Source organism: Penicillium paradoxum, assembly GCF_028828445.1.
Source record: "Penicillium paradoxum strain IBT 22861 chromosome Unknown utg000004l_segment0_segment0, whole genome shotgun sequence".
In the NCBI taxonomy this organism is placed as follows: Eukaryota; Fungi; Ascomycota; class Eurotiomycetes; order Eurotiales; family Aspergillaceae; genus Penicillium; species Penicillium paradoxum.
Genome location: NW_026643182.1, coordinates 3,098,808 through 3,117,752, shown reverse-complemented (window position 1 = coordinate 3,117,752; position 18,945 = coordinate 3,098,808). Strand labels below are relative to the sequence as shown.

Here is an 18,945-nt window from a genome sequence, read left to right as displayed (position 1 = left end):
ATAACCATATTAAACCCATTGTTTTCTGAATCCCAAGACTTGATTGCCCAATCCTTCACCAATACCCCTGACGCATTGCAAGTGACCATGGCTAAAAAGCATCAAACCCCCACAGATTGCATGATTCCCTCCACATCTAACTGATCTGCAAGATCCAACAATTCCCGCGGCGGAAGACTGACTGATGGATTCAGTGCCAACATATCCCATTCAAATTCGTCATGATCGAAGGAATAAGCCTCCTCACTGATTTCATTGCCTCCATCCAGATTGACTGGGGGCAAATGGTGAGTGGACAATTTTGGCGTCAAAGGCGCGAGTATCTGCTCTAATTGCTTGAGTTCAAGCCTTCGAAGTGGCCCAGCTAGGTTCCCCTTGGCAATGAGTTTATCTAGTACACACTCCAAGCTCTCGCACCAAGTGTCATTTGAGACGAGCGAAGGGGCAATTGAGCGGATCAGGTATAGAACAAACGCAGAAGATGAGGCATCTTCGATTTGGAATGGTAAAAATGCGTCTGGAAATTGAATTAGCTTTGTTGCACAGTTGGATATATTTGGTCTATCATACCCAGCAAATCGTCATCAGCTAGAATACGAAGAGTTTGAAGAATAGTCTGAGCGGAATCCGCGCAGCATTGTAATAAGGACGCAACGGGTTGTGTCAGGCTTATTGTTTGGGATGTTTCTCTCTCTGTTCGTTCGATATGCATGTGGAGTGCGCACATCACTAGCGGTCTTGTCGTAAGTACCACACACTGCATTTGTTAGTTCATGACAGCCCAGTCCTCCGGAGGTAACCCACATGATGATGGGCTAGCATCAGACGAATCGCCATTTTCGAGGCACGGCTGATGAGTCCATGGAAATTAGTGTTCAAAAAGTCCGTCAAGTCATAAGAAAGTGCAGCCATGCTGTGAAGAATGGACTGTGTGCTGCGGACTAGTGTGTCATCAGATTCATTGCCAACCCCATAAACGGCTAGGCTTTGGTTAGCAATCAGGCCGCGGAGAATTCTCTAGAAACCTACTCGTCAAAATCGTAGCCATGAGCCGCGAAAGTCGAACATGCAATGTCAGGTTGACATGTTCTACTGAGTCGTCCATCTCTGCCGGCAGCCGGACAGTGATATCTTCATCTCTGATTGAGCTGGGTGCACCAATTGAAGCAGAGAATTCTCGATCTAGCAGGTAGACCACCCAAAAGATTATTCTGGATCGTTTTGAGAGCTCGGGTCCACATATTTCCTCTGGTACATGTCTGTGTATCCCTTCAATGATACAGCCACGCAAGGCTTGCCCAATCTGCTGACATTATTAGACAATCGAGTACAATTGAGAACAATAGAGAACGAAACTACCCACATGCTGAAATGCCGCCCTTCTCATATCAATTGATTGAAGATACACTGCTGCTAGGCTAAGTGCCTGAATACAGCTCAAAGGGTCTTCATCAACTCCTGACAAATCGGGTAACAGTGCCATCGCTCGGGACGCGTATTGATGCCCAGGGGTGTGCCAGAAACGGTTCTATGTGTTAAGAAAGCTTTCCCGAACGCCAAAACAAGTAAATACTGACAGTACCAAGGTCTCTTGGCAGCAGCCTTCGCTGGTGGATCCCGGTAAAATTCATGCAGGTCTTGCAAATAAGCAGTCTCATCAATCATCAAAGAAAGGAAGCCAAAATAGAACTTGACTGTGCTGAATAAAAACAGTGCATAGTCCAACGGTGGGAGGTTGGTGACATCAGGTACTTCATCGGGAGGAAACGGTCGCCAGTTCAACCTGAAAGCCACGCCATCAATATGAAACGGGTCTGGCGGGCAGTTCGATTCAGGAACCTTTCTGCCTATCAAAGCGAGAACTCGACGGCAAAAGGACCATGAAGATGTTGGTCCCATGTACCCTTTAAACCCGGATCAGTCATGAGAGAAGGTGGGGGATGGACTGAGCACTCACAAAATCGGCCATCCGGGGTCTGTGCAAAGGAGGGATCCCTATCAACCAGAGGATTCTGAGAGAATCTTGATCTGTCGGTAACTTCTTCCGCTCTATTGTTGATTCCTTGTCCCGTTTGGGATTCTTCTTGTATATGCAAAGGATGCTCTATCCCCGGAAGAAAGCTATCAATACGAAGTCCACTCACTCAGAGATTGATCACTGCATACGTACCATTTGACATCGAGCGCCATCCAATATCTGCTTGGCTATCTAATAGTTCACTCGACACCTGAGGAGTTGGTGGGATATCAATATCTTCGTCACTCATTAACAGTGCACCTCCATCGGAATTGCGATTATGAAGTGCTGTAGATGCGTATCTCCCAGAGCTTCCGTTTCTGGATATCTGCTCCTCTAGCTCTCGCAAATAACTATCATGCATTAGCTCATCCTATATAACCAGGATGCAGATACTAACCGTTCCGACACAGAGACCCGCACCTCCTCCACCGGGAAATGGCAGTGCTTGTTTCTCCGCGCACATCTCGTGCAAGGGCTAAACCCTGAGCACTTGACCTTCATTGATCGACATCGCTCACACCTTTTTTTCAAGAATTGTAAGTTATTATTCTCATTTGGCTAAGTGAATCTGACTCACGCCCTTTGGCACTTCTTCGATTTTGCCTTGCCAGATGCCACAGGCATTCCGGATTAGGGGACCGAGATGATGTATAGAGCAAATACGAAGCTATTCTGTGCTTCCAGCTGACTTTCCGATACCAATTGTTCTGCAGGGTGCGGGGTAGAGATGAGAATGCTGATTCTATACGTCGGGATGTGCTTCCGACTCTCCTTATCGGAGATAACAGCGCATCATTAATCATAGCCCATCACATGATTGGTGCGACCCTAAACGGATTGACTTTGTTTGATCTATTGGGTTTAGTCTATGCATGATCTCCAAGGCAGTGCAGAGTCAGTAATCCTATACTTTGATTCGCTCGATTGTGCATCGGATGTCTGACTCAAATACAGCATATACTCGGACTTTATCCGACGATCCTCCGCCACAGTTCACGCCGCAATGCGGTGACCATGTGCTGCGTTCGTTCCACAGCCCCTCGATTCTCAATTGCTCGGCGGTGCAAGTACCCCATACACTCACCCACAGATCCCCAAGGCATACACTTGAAGGCTTTTGGTGCAATTGACTTGCCAACAGATGACTCCTTGAGAGCCTGTTCGTAGTTTTGCACAAGTTCACAGCCGAGTTCGTCGGCCATGCCTTGAATCTGTCCGCATTCCAAAATAATCGTAGGTTGATGTGCGAGAAGCCTCTGGCGATGCGTCGCAATTGCTTTAGTTGCACTTGCTACATTGTGTGTAGCGAGGAAGAGAGCAGCATTCGGGAATGGAAGGTCCCCGCTCCCGGCAGGCATTCTTCGGCAAAGCATGGTGTCTGCAACAAGATTGTATGAGCGGTCCGTGTCAGCCTGTGTATCATGGATGAGAGAGCGCGTCTCATGTTCGATATACGCCCCTCGAACTAATTTGATACCCAGAGCCCATCCCTCTTGTGCGGCTAAGGTAAGATGATGGTCGAGGTTCGCCTTTGATCCCTTGAGATAGCCTTGAATAGTATTGTAGATAATCGGTGTCCTTGTTCTGTTATATTTACGCATCATCTCAATAGCCCAATCATCGAGTCCGTTTTGCAAGACTTGTTGCTCTGCATCAAGCCAGAGTCGTGAGCCTTGCTTCTCTGTTTCAATGCAAATTTCATCCACAGCTTTTGCCATTGCCGCGGGCATGGACTGACGCGCTGTCATTGCGTCTACCGCGATAGGACCCGCACCTGTCAATCTGAGAAACGAACATGAGTTTTTATCAGACACACATTCGGAAATCGACTTACTTCACGCCAAGAAAGTCACCCGGGCCAACCATACGCAACGTTTCCAAAGTTCCATTCTTCCATTGTTCAATTGCCTCGTAGCACTTTTCACTGTACTGTGAGTTGCCAGATTCATCGGCTGAAAGCATTTCGCTATGATCCAAAACAACCTCTTTCGAATATCCCAAGATGACACCCTGGTACCCAATCTTTTTTATGTCTGCCACGGTTTTCGAAACCTCGGTCTTATTTGTTCCAGCACAAAAGTGGTCATAGACTGTCCAGCGAAGAATCTTGTTCAATAAAAAGTTCTGGTCCGGGTTTAGAAATGGAGATTTTGATGTTGAAATGACGCCCATCATTGCTAATGCGGGCTGTAAGAACATTTTGGATGTCATCAAAGAAGTCAGAACCAGAGATCGTAGTAGAATTCTAGTCGGCATGCGCGCCATAGGTGAGACCTTGACGGACTGTTCAATTGCTGGTCCTACAGCAACATCGTGGAAGTGGGATTTTGTGGAACGAGGTCGATGACAGACTAAAGAAATTGGCTTCTGTATTGGGAAGCCATGAAGAGCTCTCAAAGAAGTAGATCGAGACAGCATTATGGATTGATTATGTAGGAATGAGGGATAATTGCAGAGATGTGCCGAGCTTATAGAAATTTGACGATGACACCAGTTTGGTTCGACTCGGACGGCAGGCACAGAACTCCCTTTAAAGCAACCGGTCTTTCTTCCGCCGTGCCTCTTTTGTGATTCACAACTGCCCAACCATCTGCTTACTGACAGTCAGTTGGTCTTCCATCGGAGGATGACTCCGATGGTGGGAGGGGTTCGCGGACCAGGAATCCTGTGCCGCGATGCCAACTCATCGCTGTCTCCGCAAGGCTTCGTGCTATGATAAGACAGGAAGGCAGTTCTGTACGCTATCATTGCTTGGAATCAAGTGGCGGTCAGTTCTAGGTTACATTGTCAGTTTACATTACGTTGCTTGAATGAATGTGCGGATCGTCGGTGAGTTCATTGTATATTGCTGCGGATGTACCTTTACAACTACTTGATACCAAGCCTTCAAGTGCCACTTGCTATGAAACTGCAGTCGAACGGTGGTAATAGAGGCTACTTTCACGAATGCATGGTACCTCGAACAATATCAAAGTGCAAATTGAACTTCTTCAAATGCATAAATCATGAGTTATGAATAATCCTATCTCTACTTATACTTCATTAGAAGGGTATGTGACTTTTTCCAAAAGCACAAATTCCTCTTTAATTGTGCGAGTGCTCACAAAACGCTGCAAATGAGCCATGGTGCCAGTCTTATCGTTTGTACCTGAGTCCCGGCTACCCCCAAACGGTTGCTGAGCCACAGCAGCACCTGTGCATTTGGTATTTAGATAGAGCATGCCTGCCGCGTGCTTGAGAATGTTCTGGGCCTGACGGCTAACATAGGGGTCTTTGGCAAAGATACTGCCAGTCAATGCATAACGAGAGGTCGTGTCAACCAACTTCAAAGTCTCCTCCCATTCAGCATCTGGGTAAACATAGACTCCAAGAATAGGTCCAAACAGCTCCTCGGACAGAATCTTGTGGCGAGGGTCAGAGGTCCGATATACGGTGGGATGCACGTAATAGCCCTCTTTCTTCGACGCGTTGCCACCAACAATGAGTTCCAGCGCTGAGTCACTCTTTGCCTCTTCAATAAAATTGTTGAGCTTGTCAAACGAGCGCTCATGGATAACTGGGTTGATAAAATTGCTATAATCTTCGACATTTCCCACTTTCAAGGCCTCGGTCTCTTCCACCAGAACCTTCTGGAACTCGGGCCATACAGATTCTGCGACGTAGACACGGGAATTTGCAGAGCACTTTTGACCTTGGTACTCAAAGGCTGCTCGGATGGTGTTCAAGGCCGCGCTTCGCACATCTGCAGATGGATGAACGATGCCCCAGTTCTTGCCACCAGTTTCGCCAATTACCCGAGGGTAGGAGTTGTAGATCCCGGCACCGATACCATCGCCAATCTTCTTTTGAATGCCTCTGAATGTCGCAGTGGCACCTATGAATGTCAGAGCCCCGAACTCGGGTCTCTTGAGAATAGTACTGGTGATTTGCTCGGCATCACCGGGCAAGAACTGGATCACATCCTTAGGCAGACCAGCCTCGAGCAAGATTTGGTGAAGCAACCAGCTAGCATGAAGAGCAGAATCAGAAGGCTTCCAGACGACGACATTGCCAAGCAGCGCAGCGGGCCCGATGAGCGTTGCTCCAAGTGCTGTAAAGTTGAAAGGAGCAATGGCGTACGTGAAACCTTCTAGCGGGCGGTACTCCATTTTGTTCCAACTGCCATGAAGCTGGACCCTCGGTTGTTGTGAGAACAGAGCCCATGCCTCTTGGATATAATGACGGAAGAAATCGGCTGTCTCCGCAGCCGCGTCAATTTCTGCTTGCCAGATGTTCTTTCCTTGGCCGAGCATTGTGGCTGCAACTATATCGGAACGATACTTGCCGGTAACAAGCTCGGAGGCTCGGAGGAATATGGCGGCACGGTCTTCGAATGGAGTAGCTTCCCAGGCAGGTTTTGCACTGAGGGCTGCGTCAATCGAGGCATTGACCTGCTCGGGGGTGGCGGAGGCGTAGTTTGCAACGATTTCGCTGTGCTTTGAAGGGTTTGGTTGAGCGCGGGATTCCTTGGTGGTAGTCTTTGTGATCGTGTCTTAGTTGAAGATCCTCAGTCATTGTTCGTTTTCAGTACGTACCTCTGAGCCATTGATGATAATGGGAATCGTCAGAGGGAATTGGCCCTTGAGCTTCTTGATAGATTTGGTTAACTCAGCTCGTTCAGGAGAGCCTTTGGCATAGTTGAGCTGTTTCGTTGTTAATGAGAATTGCTCCATTCGCTTTGACAATGCTCACCATCTTTTCGTTTTCAAACTTGGGAGGGCTCAACATAGTCAAGTATCTCCGTAAAGACCCATTCGGTGCACAAAGCTTGAGGTAGCGAGGCCTCATTGATCGAACAACCGTAACAGGAAGCATATTGTGTTGGAAGAATTGGGAAAGAAAACAGAGTCAATGATTTTTATCAACGTTCCTAGGAATTATTTCTGGTCAGGTAAATTTGGGCTCAGAACCAATCCCTCTTATTGGTAGCGCATCTATTAAATATAGCTGATGTTCATGCATGGGCTACGTATACTAGTCCATCGGATGCTCCTACCGAGCAAGAAACTCCCGACTTGTGTATGTATGTAGCGGACAGCATCTTTGGGGCACATGAATCTTACATCACATTGTATTTGGGGTCGTTAGAACGTTCCTCAATCGACGCTGCAAAGCCATCGGACCAGGAATCCGACTTTCGATCATGGAAGCGCCCGGTCACCCAATGGTCTGTTCTATAAAAATACATATCGGCATTCTCTGCGAAACAACTCCACAGAACCCTACATAGTCTCGATCCTCAATTGTCTAGAGCTTTCTAGCTGATATCCAAGTTGGATATTCAATATTACCTAATTCTCTTGAGACTTCCAAGGTTGCAAATATCGGGGAACGATCAGGAGATGCCGGGGTCGATGTATACATGCATGGTTTATATACATGTCCATGAGCCATCCCAATGCTGACAGTGGAATACATTGCTGGGTAACGATAGTGATCGATGAGAACTGTGGATTAAATGAGAACATTTGAATTGAGCAAGAATATCAGCAATCAAACACGCAGTCAACATGAAGTTCAGGTCTGGCAACGTCGAACGGATGGGGTGATAAGGGCTCGATGTGGTACTCCGTATAAGGTAGCTGATACCACTTGCTTGGCCCGACTAACCCAGTTTGGCGCGGTACCAGTGACACCAGGGTTCAAGCTGTTATCTCTAGGCCCTTGATGACTTCGCCTCCTCGATAACCTTGGAATTGTCAAGTGCTGTTTCTGTATTGCGTCTTGTTCTTTTTTTTGAAGCCGCGGCATTTGTACAATTTGGGGTAGAGAGCGATTCCTGTGAATTCGTGCGACCAACCCCCCCTCGGGAGCTCCGCTTGATCGTCAACATCGTCATTGCCATCACCTCCACACCTGATCCCGCCACCTCTTCGGCGCAACATCACCCCAGTGCGGCTTCCTGATGTCGTTGTTCGGGACGTCTCCAGAGGATCCCTCTGCGGGTGATTCTGCTCAGAGATCCAAATCTTCGTTGTTTGCTGATGAACCGGCTACGGGCGGCTCGTCGCTATTCGCCGACGACGACGGCGACGACAGTTCCTCTCCCTGGAACATGCAAAATACTACAACGAAGCGGACTGCTCGACGCGACCTGGTTCGAACCTTGCTTCCAACTACAGATGTGCCGGAAAGCTACATCGACGCATACGATTTGATTCTGAACAGTGGAGACAGGGTGGGCTCCGGTATTGGCCTGACGTCGGTGCGGGAGATTCTCTCGAGCAGTGGGCTGACTGCGACCGACCAAGGCAAGATCTTGAACCTGGTTGCTTCCAGCGACCACGAGAGCTTCAATGGACTCGGTCGTGGCGAATTCAATGTGTTACTGGCGCTGGTTGGCCTAGCACAAGAGGGCGAGGACCTCTCCTTTGACGCAGTGGACGACCGCCGCAGAAGTGAGCTGAGTTTGCGCGTTTAACCTTTTGTTATTATAACAATTTTCCTAACACGAATTCTATCCAGAATTGCCCCAACCGAGGGCTGGCTATCTCGACCGACTACGAACGACCGGCGACGCGAGCTCCGAGCAACCATACCAAGAACCTGCTACTCCGGCTTCCCAATCTTCTACCTTGCCAGAGCCGGTTGCGATACAATCGGAAAGGCCACGGCGAGAATCATTAGACGGATTGGATGCCGACCCATGGGGCAGTCCTCAATTACATCGAGGGCACAACCATGAAACGGCAGGCACCGAGCAACCTATATTGAATGGCTTCGGGAGCGTGCGTTCAACGACAAACGCCTGGTCTACTAAGGTGACTGCAGATACAACACAAACCAATGAGGTTCAGCGGGAGAGTTCCAATGGCCCGACCGAGGCTGCGCCGCCTAGCAGTGCTGGGTCTGGATGGGACCATAATAATTTTAGCGCGTCTGGTCCAAGCGATCAGAGCAGCTTTGGGGGCACGGCACGTCCCGATCTAAGTGGCTTCGGTCCTCCAGGGGATGATCCAAGCAATATTGCACCACGGCGTCGGTCTCTTGGTCTCGGGCGATCGACAAACCCGCAGATCGAGGAGACCGTGACTGTCACGTTGCTGCCAGAGAAAGAGGGATTGTTCATGTTTCAGCACCGAAACTACGAGGTCAAATCTGCACGAAGAGGTAGTACGGTCATCCGGCGCTATAGTGACTTTGTTTGGCTATTGGATTGCCTGCAAAAGCGATTCCCTTTCCGGCAATTGCCTCTTCTTCCCCCCAAGCGGGTTTCAGGTATGTCAAACGCGCATTGAGCGTACCTACTGGCTTACTCACCATTATGAAGTCAATGGCGCTCACCTTTCAGCGGACTCATCTTCTTTCCTCGAGAAACGCCGGCACGGACTTGTTCGATTCACCAACGCCCTCGTTCGCCATCCCGTTCTCGGCCAAGAGCAGCTTGTGATTATGTTCTTGACGGTTCCAACAGTAAGCTCCGCTCTTTCGGCTCTTGGGCATTGAGACCAGTGACAAAACGCTAATGTGGGAACAGGAGCTTTCAGTGTGGCGAAAGCAAGCCACAATATCAGTGCAAGACGAGTTTGTCGGCCGTGTTCTCCCACCGGATCTTGAGGATTCGTTACCCGCTACTCTTGACGAAACGTTTGAGACGGTTCGGAGCGGTGTTAAGCGTTCTGCCGAAATCTATATTAATCTTTGTACTTTGCTTGAACGACTTGCTAAGCGTAACGATGGGTTGGCTGCTGACCACCTCCGGTTTTCCCTCGCTTTGCAGTCCTTGACGGAAGTCACGAAAGACACGTATGCAGTGGATACCAATGATATTCCGTCTCTTAATGAAGGTATCACAGCTACCGCTCGGCACCTCTCTACCAGCCAAAGTCTATTGGAAGACGAAGCCCGAGGGTGGACCGAGGGGGTTCTAGAAGATCTCAAGCGGCAACGTGATTGCTTGGTCAGTGTGCGCGAGATGTTCGATCGGCGGGATCGGTATGCACGGAACAACATCGCACAGCTAGAACGGCGTATTGAGACCAATGAGCGGAAGCTGCAAGATATCCGTGCCCGACCTTCCGGCACTGTCAAGCCCGGGGATATTGAGAAGGTTGAGGATTCTATCTTGAAGGTGAGACAGCCCATTTCCATGGCGCCCACTGTGATACTAACCCTGTCGGTGTGTTAGGACAAAGAATCTATTGTGCAGCAGCATGCCCGGGGGGTCTTCATCACAGAATGCATCCGGGACGAACTTATCCATTTCCAGCAAAGTCAGTATCATATCAGTCGCCTGCATCAAGACTGGAGCCAAGAGCGTGTCAAGTATTCCGAATTGCAGGCCGATAACTGGCGTAGCTTGAGTGATGCAGTCGAGGGTATGCCGACGAGCGTGTAGCTGCCCAGGTGGGCAGCATTGGGCCTCGTCAGCCAGGTCGTACATACCAGCCCCCTGGCGGACTTGACAATTTTATAACCATCTTTTTGATGAACGCGCGGGATGCGCAATCTGCATCCCATTGATCGCATCTTTGCTTGTTGATTTTGATGATTTTTTTTTATTCTCCATTTTCCCCCGGAAATACGCATGTTTCATGTTGAGTTTTCAGCATCGAATTCCCCCGAAGTTTCTGATGTGTCCCTGTTTGATCCGATTCCCAATTGATTCCTTTGATTCCCAAGTTTGATTTTACTCTGTATTCTATGCTATATAGTCAAGACGGGGTGGGGTGATGGGGAATCTCACATACCAACACTGGCCACAGTTAAGCCTGAGAAATGATCCCGTGACCGATCAATCTAGATCCGATAGCTCACACGAATCAACTAAGAAGTACGACGTACTCCGTACTCTGAACTCCGTACGCCGTACGCGATGCCCTACGCCCGGACGCCCCCACTCACCTCACTTAGGACGCCACTGACCCAATAATCAGCACGATGATCCTGGCCCTGGGTCTTGGCAATTGGCAGGGCTGGCGATCGGGAAGGATCCAGTGACCATACGTGACCGGAATATTACCCTGCACCGATCAAGTTGAGACATATGCGGTATGCAGGTGTAGTATAAACTGCCAATTGTCCCTTCTTTTCTTCTTATTTTCCTCTCATCCAAGACCTCTTGATCAGTGCGCACATCCTCCTCCGCCAGCCAAGACCATTTCCGCTTCCGACGTGGGTCTCGCAGGGCTCGGCTGACGAATCCCGCCGTTTCCAAGAATACCTCGTTCTGGGCAAATCTCCCCCACGCCTTGGACTCGCCTCTCTCTGCTTGGCCAAGAGTCTTCCAAGACTTTGACCGAAACTCCCCTGTGCTTTCGTCCCATTTTTTTTTCTTCCTCTCTTCCAACCCCCCTACCTACACTTTCCAGGCCAAGCCCGAATCTCTTTTTGACCTGTCTGGCTTTCGCCTCCACCCCATCGCATCCCCCCAAGCTCTTGGCCAGTCTGCGCCCCCCGCAAAACCTGCACTGCCAACCCCAATTCTTGTCGGACGTGCGCTTCGATCGCGATCAAACCCTCAGCCCTACAGAGCTCGGCAATTTGGCTTTCCAATTATTCACCAAGGCATGAAGAGCTACGCGGACCAACGAAGTTCGAGGGCGGAATACATCCGGTAAATCGTTTGCTGCGATACGAAGCGCGCTACGAAAAATAAATTAAAAAAAAGAATCCAAAAGTCCCCAGAATAATTCAATCGGTGTGAGATCTCCGACATCTTCACCATGGCCTGGGATCATCTGGACATCGATAAGCCACATCTGGCTTACATGATCCTAGGAGGTTTCACCGGCCTGTTCATGCTGTGCTCCCTGTTCGTCAAGGAGAAGCTTTATATTGGCGAAGCCACTGTAGCCACGTTATGTGGAATCATCTTCGGGCCCCATGCGGCCAATCTGTTCAATCCGCACGATTGGGGAAATATCGATAAGATCACTCTCGAGTGTTCCCGAATCGTCCTAGTCGTGCAATGTTTCGCCGTCGGTGTCGAGTTGCCCAAATCTTACATGGAACGTCACTGGAAGTCTGTTTCTTTGCTGTTGATCCCTGTGATGACTTGGGGTTGGCTTATCACCAGTCTATTTATTTGGTGGATGGTACCCCCGTTGAACTGGCTCGAGGCCCTGGTCTGTGCTGCGTGCGTCACGGCTACTGATCCTGTCTTGGCATCATCTGTTGTCGGTAAGGGAAAGTTTGCCAAGCGTGTCCCCAAGCATTTGCGTGATTTGCTGTCTGCAGAGTCCGGGTGTAACGATGGCATGGCGTTCCCATTCATCTACCTATCTTTTTACATCTATCACTATCGGCCCAATGTTGGCGAGGTGTGGCTCAACTGGTTCTGTATCACCGTTTTGTACGAATGTATCTTGGGTGCTATCTTCGGCTTCACCATTGGCTACCTTGCTCGCCATGCGATCAAGTTTGCCGAGCGCAAAGGATTGATTGATCGTGAAAGTTTCCTCGTGTTCTACTTTGTGTTGGCTGTGTTTTGTGCTGGTTCTGGTGCTCTGCTGGGCATGGACGATCTGCTGATTGGTTTCGCCTGTGGTGTTGGATTCAGTAACGATGGTTGGTTCACGGAGAAAACCGAGGAATCCCATGTCTCCAACGTCATTGATCTTCTGCTTAACTTGGCATACTTTGTCTACTTCGGATCCATCATTCCCTGGGAGGACTTCAACGCCCCTGAGCTGGGCCTCACTCCTTGGCGGTTGGTGGTGATTGCCATATTGGTCCTATTTTTCCGACGTATACCAATCATGCTGATGCTGAAGCCGTTGATACCTGACGTTAAAACTTGGCGAGAAGCTCTGTTTGCAGGACATTTCGGTCCTATCGGTGTCGGCGCTATCTTCGCCGCTATTCTCGCTCGTGCGGAGCTGGAACACGATACCACGCAGCCATCACCTGAAAACGAGCTTCCATTGCCAGGAACTAGCAACTATTATGTTGTAAGACTCATCTGGCCCATCACTACTTTCATGGTCATCACGTCTATTCTGGTCCATGGTTCATCTATTGCCGTGTTCACTTTGGGTAAACGCATCAATACCTTGACCATCACCCTGTCCTACACCCAGGCCAACGAGGATGGACCTTCATGGATGAACCGTCTGCCTCGTGTGCAGTCGATTGCCAAGGGTTCCATGTCCTTCCGCAAGACGGAAGATACAGATGCCTCCTCCGACGAAAAGCTACCTGAATATCCTCCCGGTACACTTCCGCCTATCGGCATGCCTGGAAACTTCCTACGTCGGCAACGTGATGAGGACATGGACAGTGAGTCACAAGGCCTCGAAACATCTCGTCGCAAGCCCTTGCGGAGACGTCGCCGTAAGCGTGCTACCGGTGGCGGTGGTCCAATCAGCCAGTCTGCTATTATGCCCATTTCTCGGCGAACCGAGGGTGAGATTGAAGCCGAGGATGAGAAGAAAGAGCTTGAGGAACGCGACCAGGTTGAGCGCGGAGCCTCTCCGCCTCATGCTGAGCGTGATCGCTTCGGCCGTGAGCCAGAGTTGGAGGTGTACCAAGAGGGTCGCAATATGATCATTGAGGATGAGGAGGGTAATGTTCTCAAGACCGAGGATACCTCTAGACTGACCCCAGAAGAGAAACTCCGGCACATTGAGGAGCAGCGCAAGCGTCTGGAAAATGACCGGTCGGGTGAATTCGCACAATCTCAGAGTCAACCCCACAAGAAGGACGAGGGAGAAGAGATCAAGCGCGCTGTCGAGGAGAAGGCTTCCACATCCTACGGAAACGCTCTCAAGAAGTGGACCAACTGGACTGGACTTGGGAAGGATCGCGCCGCAGAACAGCCAGGCAAGAAGGCAGAGAAGCGTCCCAAGGCTGAATCGGCAAAGCCCAAACCTCGTTCAGCTCATGCATACCAGTTCGGCAACACTATTATTGTTGAGGATGAGGATGGTGAAGTTATCAAGAAGTACACACTACCCGGCAACAAAAAGACCGAGAAGGGAGACAAGGAGCCTACTGACCCTGGTCAAGCACCTGTTCGTCGTGGTCTGACCCGCATGGGTACTTGGTTCGGCATGGAAGAAGAAGGCGAATCGTCCCAGGCCGCTCAGGAAAAGAGGAAGGATGATGACTGGACCGCCGACGATGGTCTCCGATTCACTCTGGCCGAGGATCCCGATGTCAGCTCCCACGGCATTGGCCACAAGGGCAGACGTATGAACAAACAGGAGTTCTTCCAGCAGATCAAGGGTTTGGACGCCAAATCTCGTCGGGACGTGGTGCAGCAAACCGACGCACCCGCACCAGTCCAAGCAGTGGCCCAGCAGGCAGCCAAAGAAGAAGCCAAGACTGAGCAACAGCAAGAGCGCCTCTCTGCCGCCGCCGCTGCCGGCGCTGCTACTGGCACCATTCCCGAAGAAGACGCCGACGCCCTGGAATCAGAGTCCGTCACCGACAGTGATATCAGCGACGACGAGTCTGACGACCGTCGGGGTTCCCCCAACGTTGCTGCATCACTCGCAAAGTTCTCACATGGCGGTAACTCCGCCGCCCAGGAACGTCGTAACAACCTCAGCCCAGCACCACCCCGTACCCGGGACCGCGCTCGTCGCGATTCCGACGACGATGGCACAGAGCGTATCCCACCTTCACGTCTCCGCCAAGCTGCTGGTCTGACCGCGCCCCCGCGCCAGATCGACGACGACACAGGCGAGACCCCCGCCGAGCGTCGCCGCCGTCTGGCAGCCCTGGGTGTGGAGGGTGACGACTCCGACAACGAGGATGGTTCCGATTCGGACGATGCCGCCGTAGAAGATACAGACATCGACGACAACGATAACGGCGCCAGCCAGACGAACAAGCTCCAGCCCAGCGAATCGCAGAAGCAGTCCGACGACTCTCCATCCGGATCTACATCCGGCTCCGGCTCCCAGTCCGCCTCCCGCACCATCCCCCGCGTCTCCTGGGGAGGCGAGAAGGGCCGTGAACTCTAAGCGAGACCATGATATATAAAGTCATTAAGTTCTGACTTGCCCCTATTCTTTATTCCTAATACACTGTCAGAGATGACCAAATCCACGTACATTGCCTCCGATGTGTGTCCCATTGCTTTTTCCTCGCCCTTTTTTTTGCTTCGATATCCATGTATCTTCTCATTTCCGCTGTGCATACTATTGCCCTTGCATGTAATGACAATGACCTCGCTTGATTGCCGTGATCGACTTTGCTCATTTTACCGTGTCGATATGGATTACTTTTTTTTGGCTCGCTGTGTTCGCGAGAGCGAAGCGATATTTAACTATACAATGCATTCCTTACATGATCATCACCTTCTCCCCGTAGTTCGAGGATAAATATCCCAGAGATATAAGAAGGACGTAATAGTAGAGGTAGATTTCTATAGCTACGATATATCCGAGCTGAAAGAAATAACTTGATCTACCAAAGACCGAGGTATCGAACATAAAAAACCAGCTTATAAACAAGCCCAAAAGCGTAATTCTAAACTAACCCTCCCCCCTCTTACTCCATTGAACTCTGTGGTCTCATGATACCTCTCCCGAAGAACTCACTTACAACGCCGAACCGATCCCGCGAACGAGATAACTCGCCCTTGAATAATTCATGCTGGTCGGCTGAATCAACCTGTCTCTGCCGGATAGCGCGGAGGGTTGCATTCGTCGGCGCACAGACGGGACATTGGGCGTCCTCGTCGAGGTTGTTTAGACAGCGCTCGTGGAAGGAGTGTTTGCAGAGGAAGTGGACGGTTGGGAGGTCAGTGTTCCGCCGCAGGATTGGCAGCGACGGGATTGGAAGACGACCGGTTGGGTGGTGAGGTGGTCTAGTTCTTGTTGTTTGGTTGCGGTTTCGGATTTATAGCTTGTGATGAGACGGCGGTTCTGGAGTGGGAATAGGGTTAGATTTGGGTATTGGTGGCTTAGGAAACGGCGTTTGGGGGAGTGTACGTACGGTTGCGATTTCTTTGCGCTCACGATCGATGTTGTCGCTGAGGTACTTCTTGACTCGGCCCATTGTTACAACTGCGTTGTTGCTGAGTGCTTGGATTACTTGCAGTGGGGAGAGGAGGCCATCTTGATTGATGCGTTGCAGGACTGTGTCTAGCTCGTCGCCTGCTTCTTCGAGGATTTGTGGGCTCGAGGCGAAGTAGGTTAATGCGTCGACGTAGAGTTGGGGCTCATCGGGTCCATAGCGCCTCAATGCTTTGATTGCACCCTGTGTATCTTTTGCTGAAGTGAATGAGCGGAAGATGTCAAGGCGGAGGCCCTCTTGCTCACGGACAAGGGTTGATCCTTCTCGGAAATCTGACAGGTCGGACAGGAGAAGCACATTAGATGTGGAGATCGGGATCTGAGAATGTTAGATATGCAGGTCGATGGTAAATAGACGGCGGAAATAACTCACGTCTTTCCCTTCGATTAGGTTCTTCGCTTTTGTCTCCCATTCATGTTTCTCGGCAGCATCCTTTTGCCCCTTTGCTGTGTCTAGGTACATCTCAAACAGTGTTGTAAAGAGATCAATCTTAGCATCCTTTTTCAGATCCGGCTGCTGCACCAAAGTCTCAAGGAAATCGATGAATTCCTTGGGGTGATCCACAAACGCAGAGAATGCCGTTCGCGGTTTAGGGATGTCATAGTCCGGAGGAGAATCTTCAACTTCATTTTCATCGGTCACCGTTTCAGCGGGTTGAACCGGTGGCTGTTTGCTGGTGCCCACCTGCATGTACCGCAGCGGAAGAAGCGCAGCAAGACTTTGCACTGTGCTAAGCGTCTGTTCTTGGGGCTCTGATGACTGTTCCACCTCTGTGCGTGGCCGGTACTGACCAGAGTAGTAGACCTTGAAAAGCTCGGATGTCCGGTCAGGGCAATGAGTTAACAACACTCGAGCGTATTTCATCAAATTATGATATGCCTAGCACATATTAGCTCGTTTCTTGCGTATGAAATGATCGACACATACCACCTCAGGATCCAATCGCCAAATGTATTCCACTGCCTCGGCATATTTCTTGGAATCTTCGATAAGAATATCAACGACCATGTCATTCTCGCCATGCTTTGTGGCGAGATAGGCTGCTTGCTCATAGTACCCGCCTTGTCGGCACATAGCAATAGCAGTCTCCAAATCAAACTTAAGCTCACCGGGAGCCTTGATGAATGAATCTAGCTTGGTTGTGTCTTTAAGCTTTGCGTAGCAGTTCAAGAGGAGTGTTGTGTGATCCACCGTGGCACGGCCGTGGTCATGTAGTTCTTCAAGATATTCAATCAAATTATGAATACGTTGGGTGTCCAGATACTACATCATCAATTAGCAGGACAACGAACTAATGCTGAATCATGATCGTCACTAACCTTGCGAATAACCTGAGACGGTTCGGTGTTATCAATGGCTCGGAGATACTGCTGCATGGCTGTATCATAGTCTCCCCCGCTGGTACAAGAAGTCACCATACTTTCGATAGATGGCATTTTGTTGCAGCGGGTCAATCCCAATCTTTTGCGCAAGATTGATTGCAAGTATATAGAGATTGCGCTCGTATAAAATTTCAAGCTTTTGCTGGAGAGTCTTCTCCCGATAACGGAAAATCTTAAAGTTGTTAGACAAAGCGCCCAGCACGACAGAGCACATTCCCCTACCTTTCCGTCCGTTGTAAGAAGAAACAAGTCGCCCCATTCCATGAAAACACGTTTCATGGGCGAAACCAGCGCTTCGCTGTGTGCGATGAACTTGAGATCAGTATCGAGAAGCGTAAATGTCGTCGTGCCAAACAATTCCTCCGCCGGATTAGCAGTGTATTTCCTTAGCGGATCTGACTTCCCAGTCTCAGCCTTGGGCGGACAAACGAGAGCCACATAATCACGAAAGGCATCAATAGACGTCTTCGGACCTTCGAATGCATAGCTCGCACCACGACCGCGCGGACCGTACGTGAAGACCGCCTCCTCGCGGGCAATCAAAACATCCCCACTCTCTTTATCCAGTGTCATGCATCCCAGGCCGCAGCCAGTATCCTCCAAGACACGGGCAGGCTGACCCTGTCCTCGCCCGGCGATAACCAATGTCAGGATGCGGCTGGTAGTTGAAATGTAGAGAGTCGTGACAGCGCCAGTCTGAGTTTCAAGTCCAGTAATCGGTTCCTCGGACTCGAATACAATCCGTTGTTTTGCACCGCGGTCGTGGATCAGGTCGCCTCGGATGATCGTTACGGATCCGTTCGCGAAACCGACTGCTACTTGTGAGAGGTCTTCGACAGCTGCGAAAGCAGAGATCTACACCATTGTAAGCATTTGTCTCGTATTCTGTCCATGCGAGGGATAGACGCACCGGGAACTGCCTCCGGGCATTCTGCACGGGGACCGTTGACAGACACCGCGGGCAGCCATCTTTCTTCTCCGTATCCAGCGCCCAAACCTTCAGTACCGGCTCATTAGAAAGATCCTCTGCAACGGTGACGAGTAGAGCGGTATTGTTTATTTGTCGCATATGCGTAATGGAGCCGGTATCGTGAGCCTTGAACGATCGCACGGTGCGGAAGCCTGAGGAGATAATGTGGACGAAGCCATCGGTAGTGCCGACGAAGAGGTTCGAGGAACCGGTGCAGATAGTTGAAAGGTCGCTCTATGATTATGTTTAGACACGGTGTAGGCTGGACAGAGGGAATGTCGAAGCCTTACATTGAAGACCGAGGAGCTGTCCTCTGGTAGCTTCACCGGCGACACGTCGATGAAGTTGAATGCTTTCCACTATTGTATCTGTTAGCTTCACTCCAGTATCTGAAACTCCAAGCCTCTTACTGATGTCAACGCCATCTCGGCTCGCCATTGACTGAGATGTGCGGCTGGAAGGTGACGATGCGGTCCGGAGCTCTCCCCGCTGGCGCTCGGACCACTTGGTTCCTGACGTCGATCCCCAACACACGCAGTCTAACGAGGCCAGGTCGGACTGTGCCT

At 50.3% G+C, this 18,945-nt stretch overlaps 6 protein-coding genes across 6 annotated transcripts; 2 read left to right on the top strand and 4 right to left on the bottom strand.

Annotated features, from left to right (window-relative positions):
* Positions 1-101: 101 nt before the first annotated feature.
* N7457_004876 (Zn(II)2Cys6 transcription factor) lies at positions 102-2,644 on the bottom strand (the record flags this gene model as incomplete). Its single annotated transcript, XM_057175921.1, has 11 exons — positions 102-517; positions 571-757; positions 805-980; positions 1,030-1,303; positions 1,364-1,528; positions 1,564-1,904; positions 1,958-2,143; positions 2,171-2,228; positions 2,279-2,345; positions 2,418-2,540; positions 2,598-2,644. 11 exons carry the CDS (start codon positions 2,642-2,644, stop codon positions 102-104), a joined length of 2,040 nt encoding a protein of 679 aa, XP_057032968.1.
* A 344-nt stretch (positions 2,645-2,988) lies between these two features.
* Positions 2,989-4,387, bottom strand: N7457_004875 (putative proline oxidase Put1; the record flags this gene model as incomplete). The annotated part of the gene is made up of 2 exons (XM_057175920.1): positions 2,989-3,802; positions 3,855-4,387. Coding segments are annotated over 2 exons (1,347 nt in total), but the record flags the coding sequence as incomplete, so codon positions are not given.
* A 665-nt stretch (positions 4,388-5,052) lies between these two features.
* On the bottom strand, positions 5,053-6,874 carry N7457_004874 (L-glutamate gamma-semialdehyde dehydrogenase; the record flags this gene model as incomplete). Its single annotated transcript, XM_057175919.1, has 3 exons — positions 5,053-6,537; positions 6,595-6,702; positions 6,752-6,874. The coding sequence occupies 3 exons, from the start codon at positions 6,872-6,874 to the stop codon at positions 5,053-5,055; spliced, it is 1,716 nt and encodes a 571-aa protein (XP_057032966.1).
* A 1,090-nt stretch (positions 6,875-7,964) lies between these two features.
* Positions 7,965-10,397, top strand: mvp1 (sorting nexin Mvp1; the record flags this gene model as incomplete). Its single annotated transcript, XM_057175918.1, has 5 exons — positions 7,965-8,457; positions 8,525-9,277; positions 9,330-9,472; positions 9,537-10,130; positions 10,188-10,397. 5 exons carry the CDS (start codon positions 7,965-7,967, stop codon positions 10,395-10,397), a joined length of 2,193 nt encoding a protein of 730 aa, XP_057032965.1.
* Positions 10,398-11,724: 1,327 nt separating this feature from the next.
* On the top strand, positions 11,725-14,970 carry N7457_004872 (Na+/H+ antiporter Nha1; the record flags this gene model as incomplete). Its single annotated transcript, XM_057175917.1, has 1 exon — positions 11,725-14,970. The coding sequence occupies one exon, from the start codon at positions 11,725-11,727 to the stop codon at positions 14,968-14,970; it is 3,246 nt and encodes a 1,081-aa protein (XP_057032964.1).
* Positions 14,971-15,699: 729 nt separating this feature from the next.
* On the bottom strand, positions 15,700-18,804 carry N7457_004871 (tethering complex subunit PEP5; the record flags this gene model as incomplete). The annotated part of the gene is made up of 10 exons (XM_057175916.1): positions 15,700-15,876; positions 15,947-16,345; positions 16,400-16,906; positions 16,955-17,290; positions 17,347-17,425; positions 17,448-17,581; positions 17,632-18,264; positions 18,320-18,613; positions 18,670-18,738; positions 18,790-18,804. The coding sequence occupies 10 exons, from the start codon at positions 18,802-18,804 to the stop codon at positions 15,700-15,702; spliced, it is 2,643 nt and encodes an 880-aa protein (XP_057032963.1).
* Between the last annotated feature and the right edge of the window lie 141 nt (positions 18,805-18,945).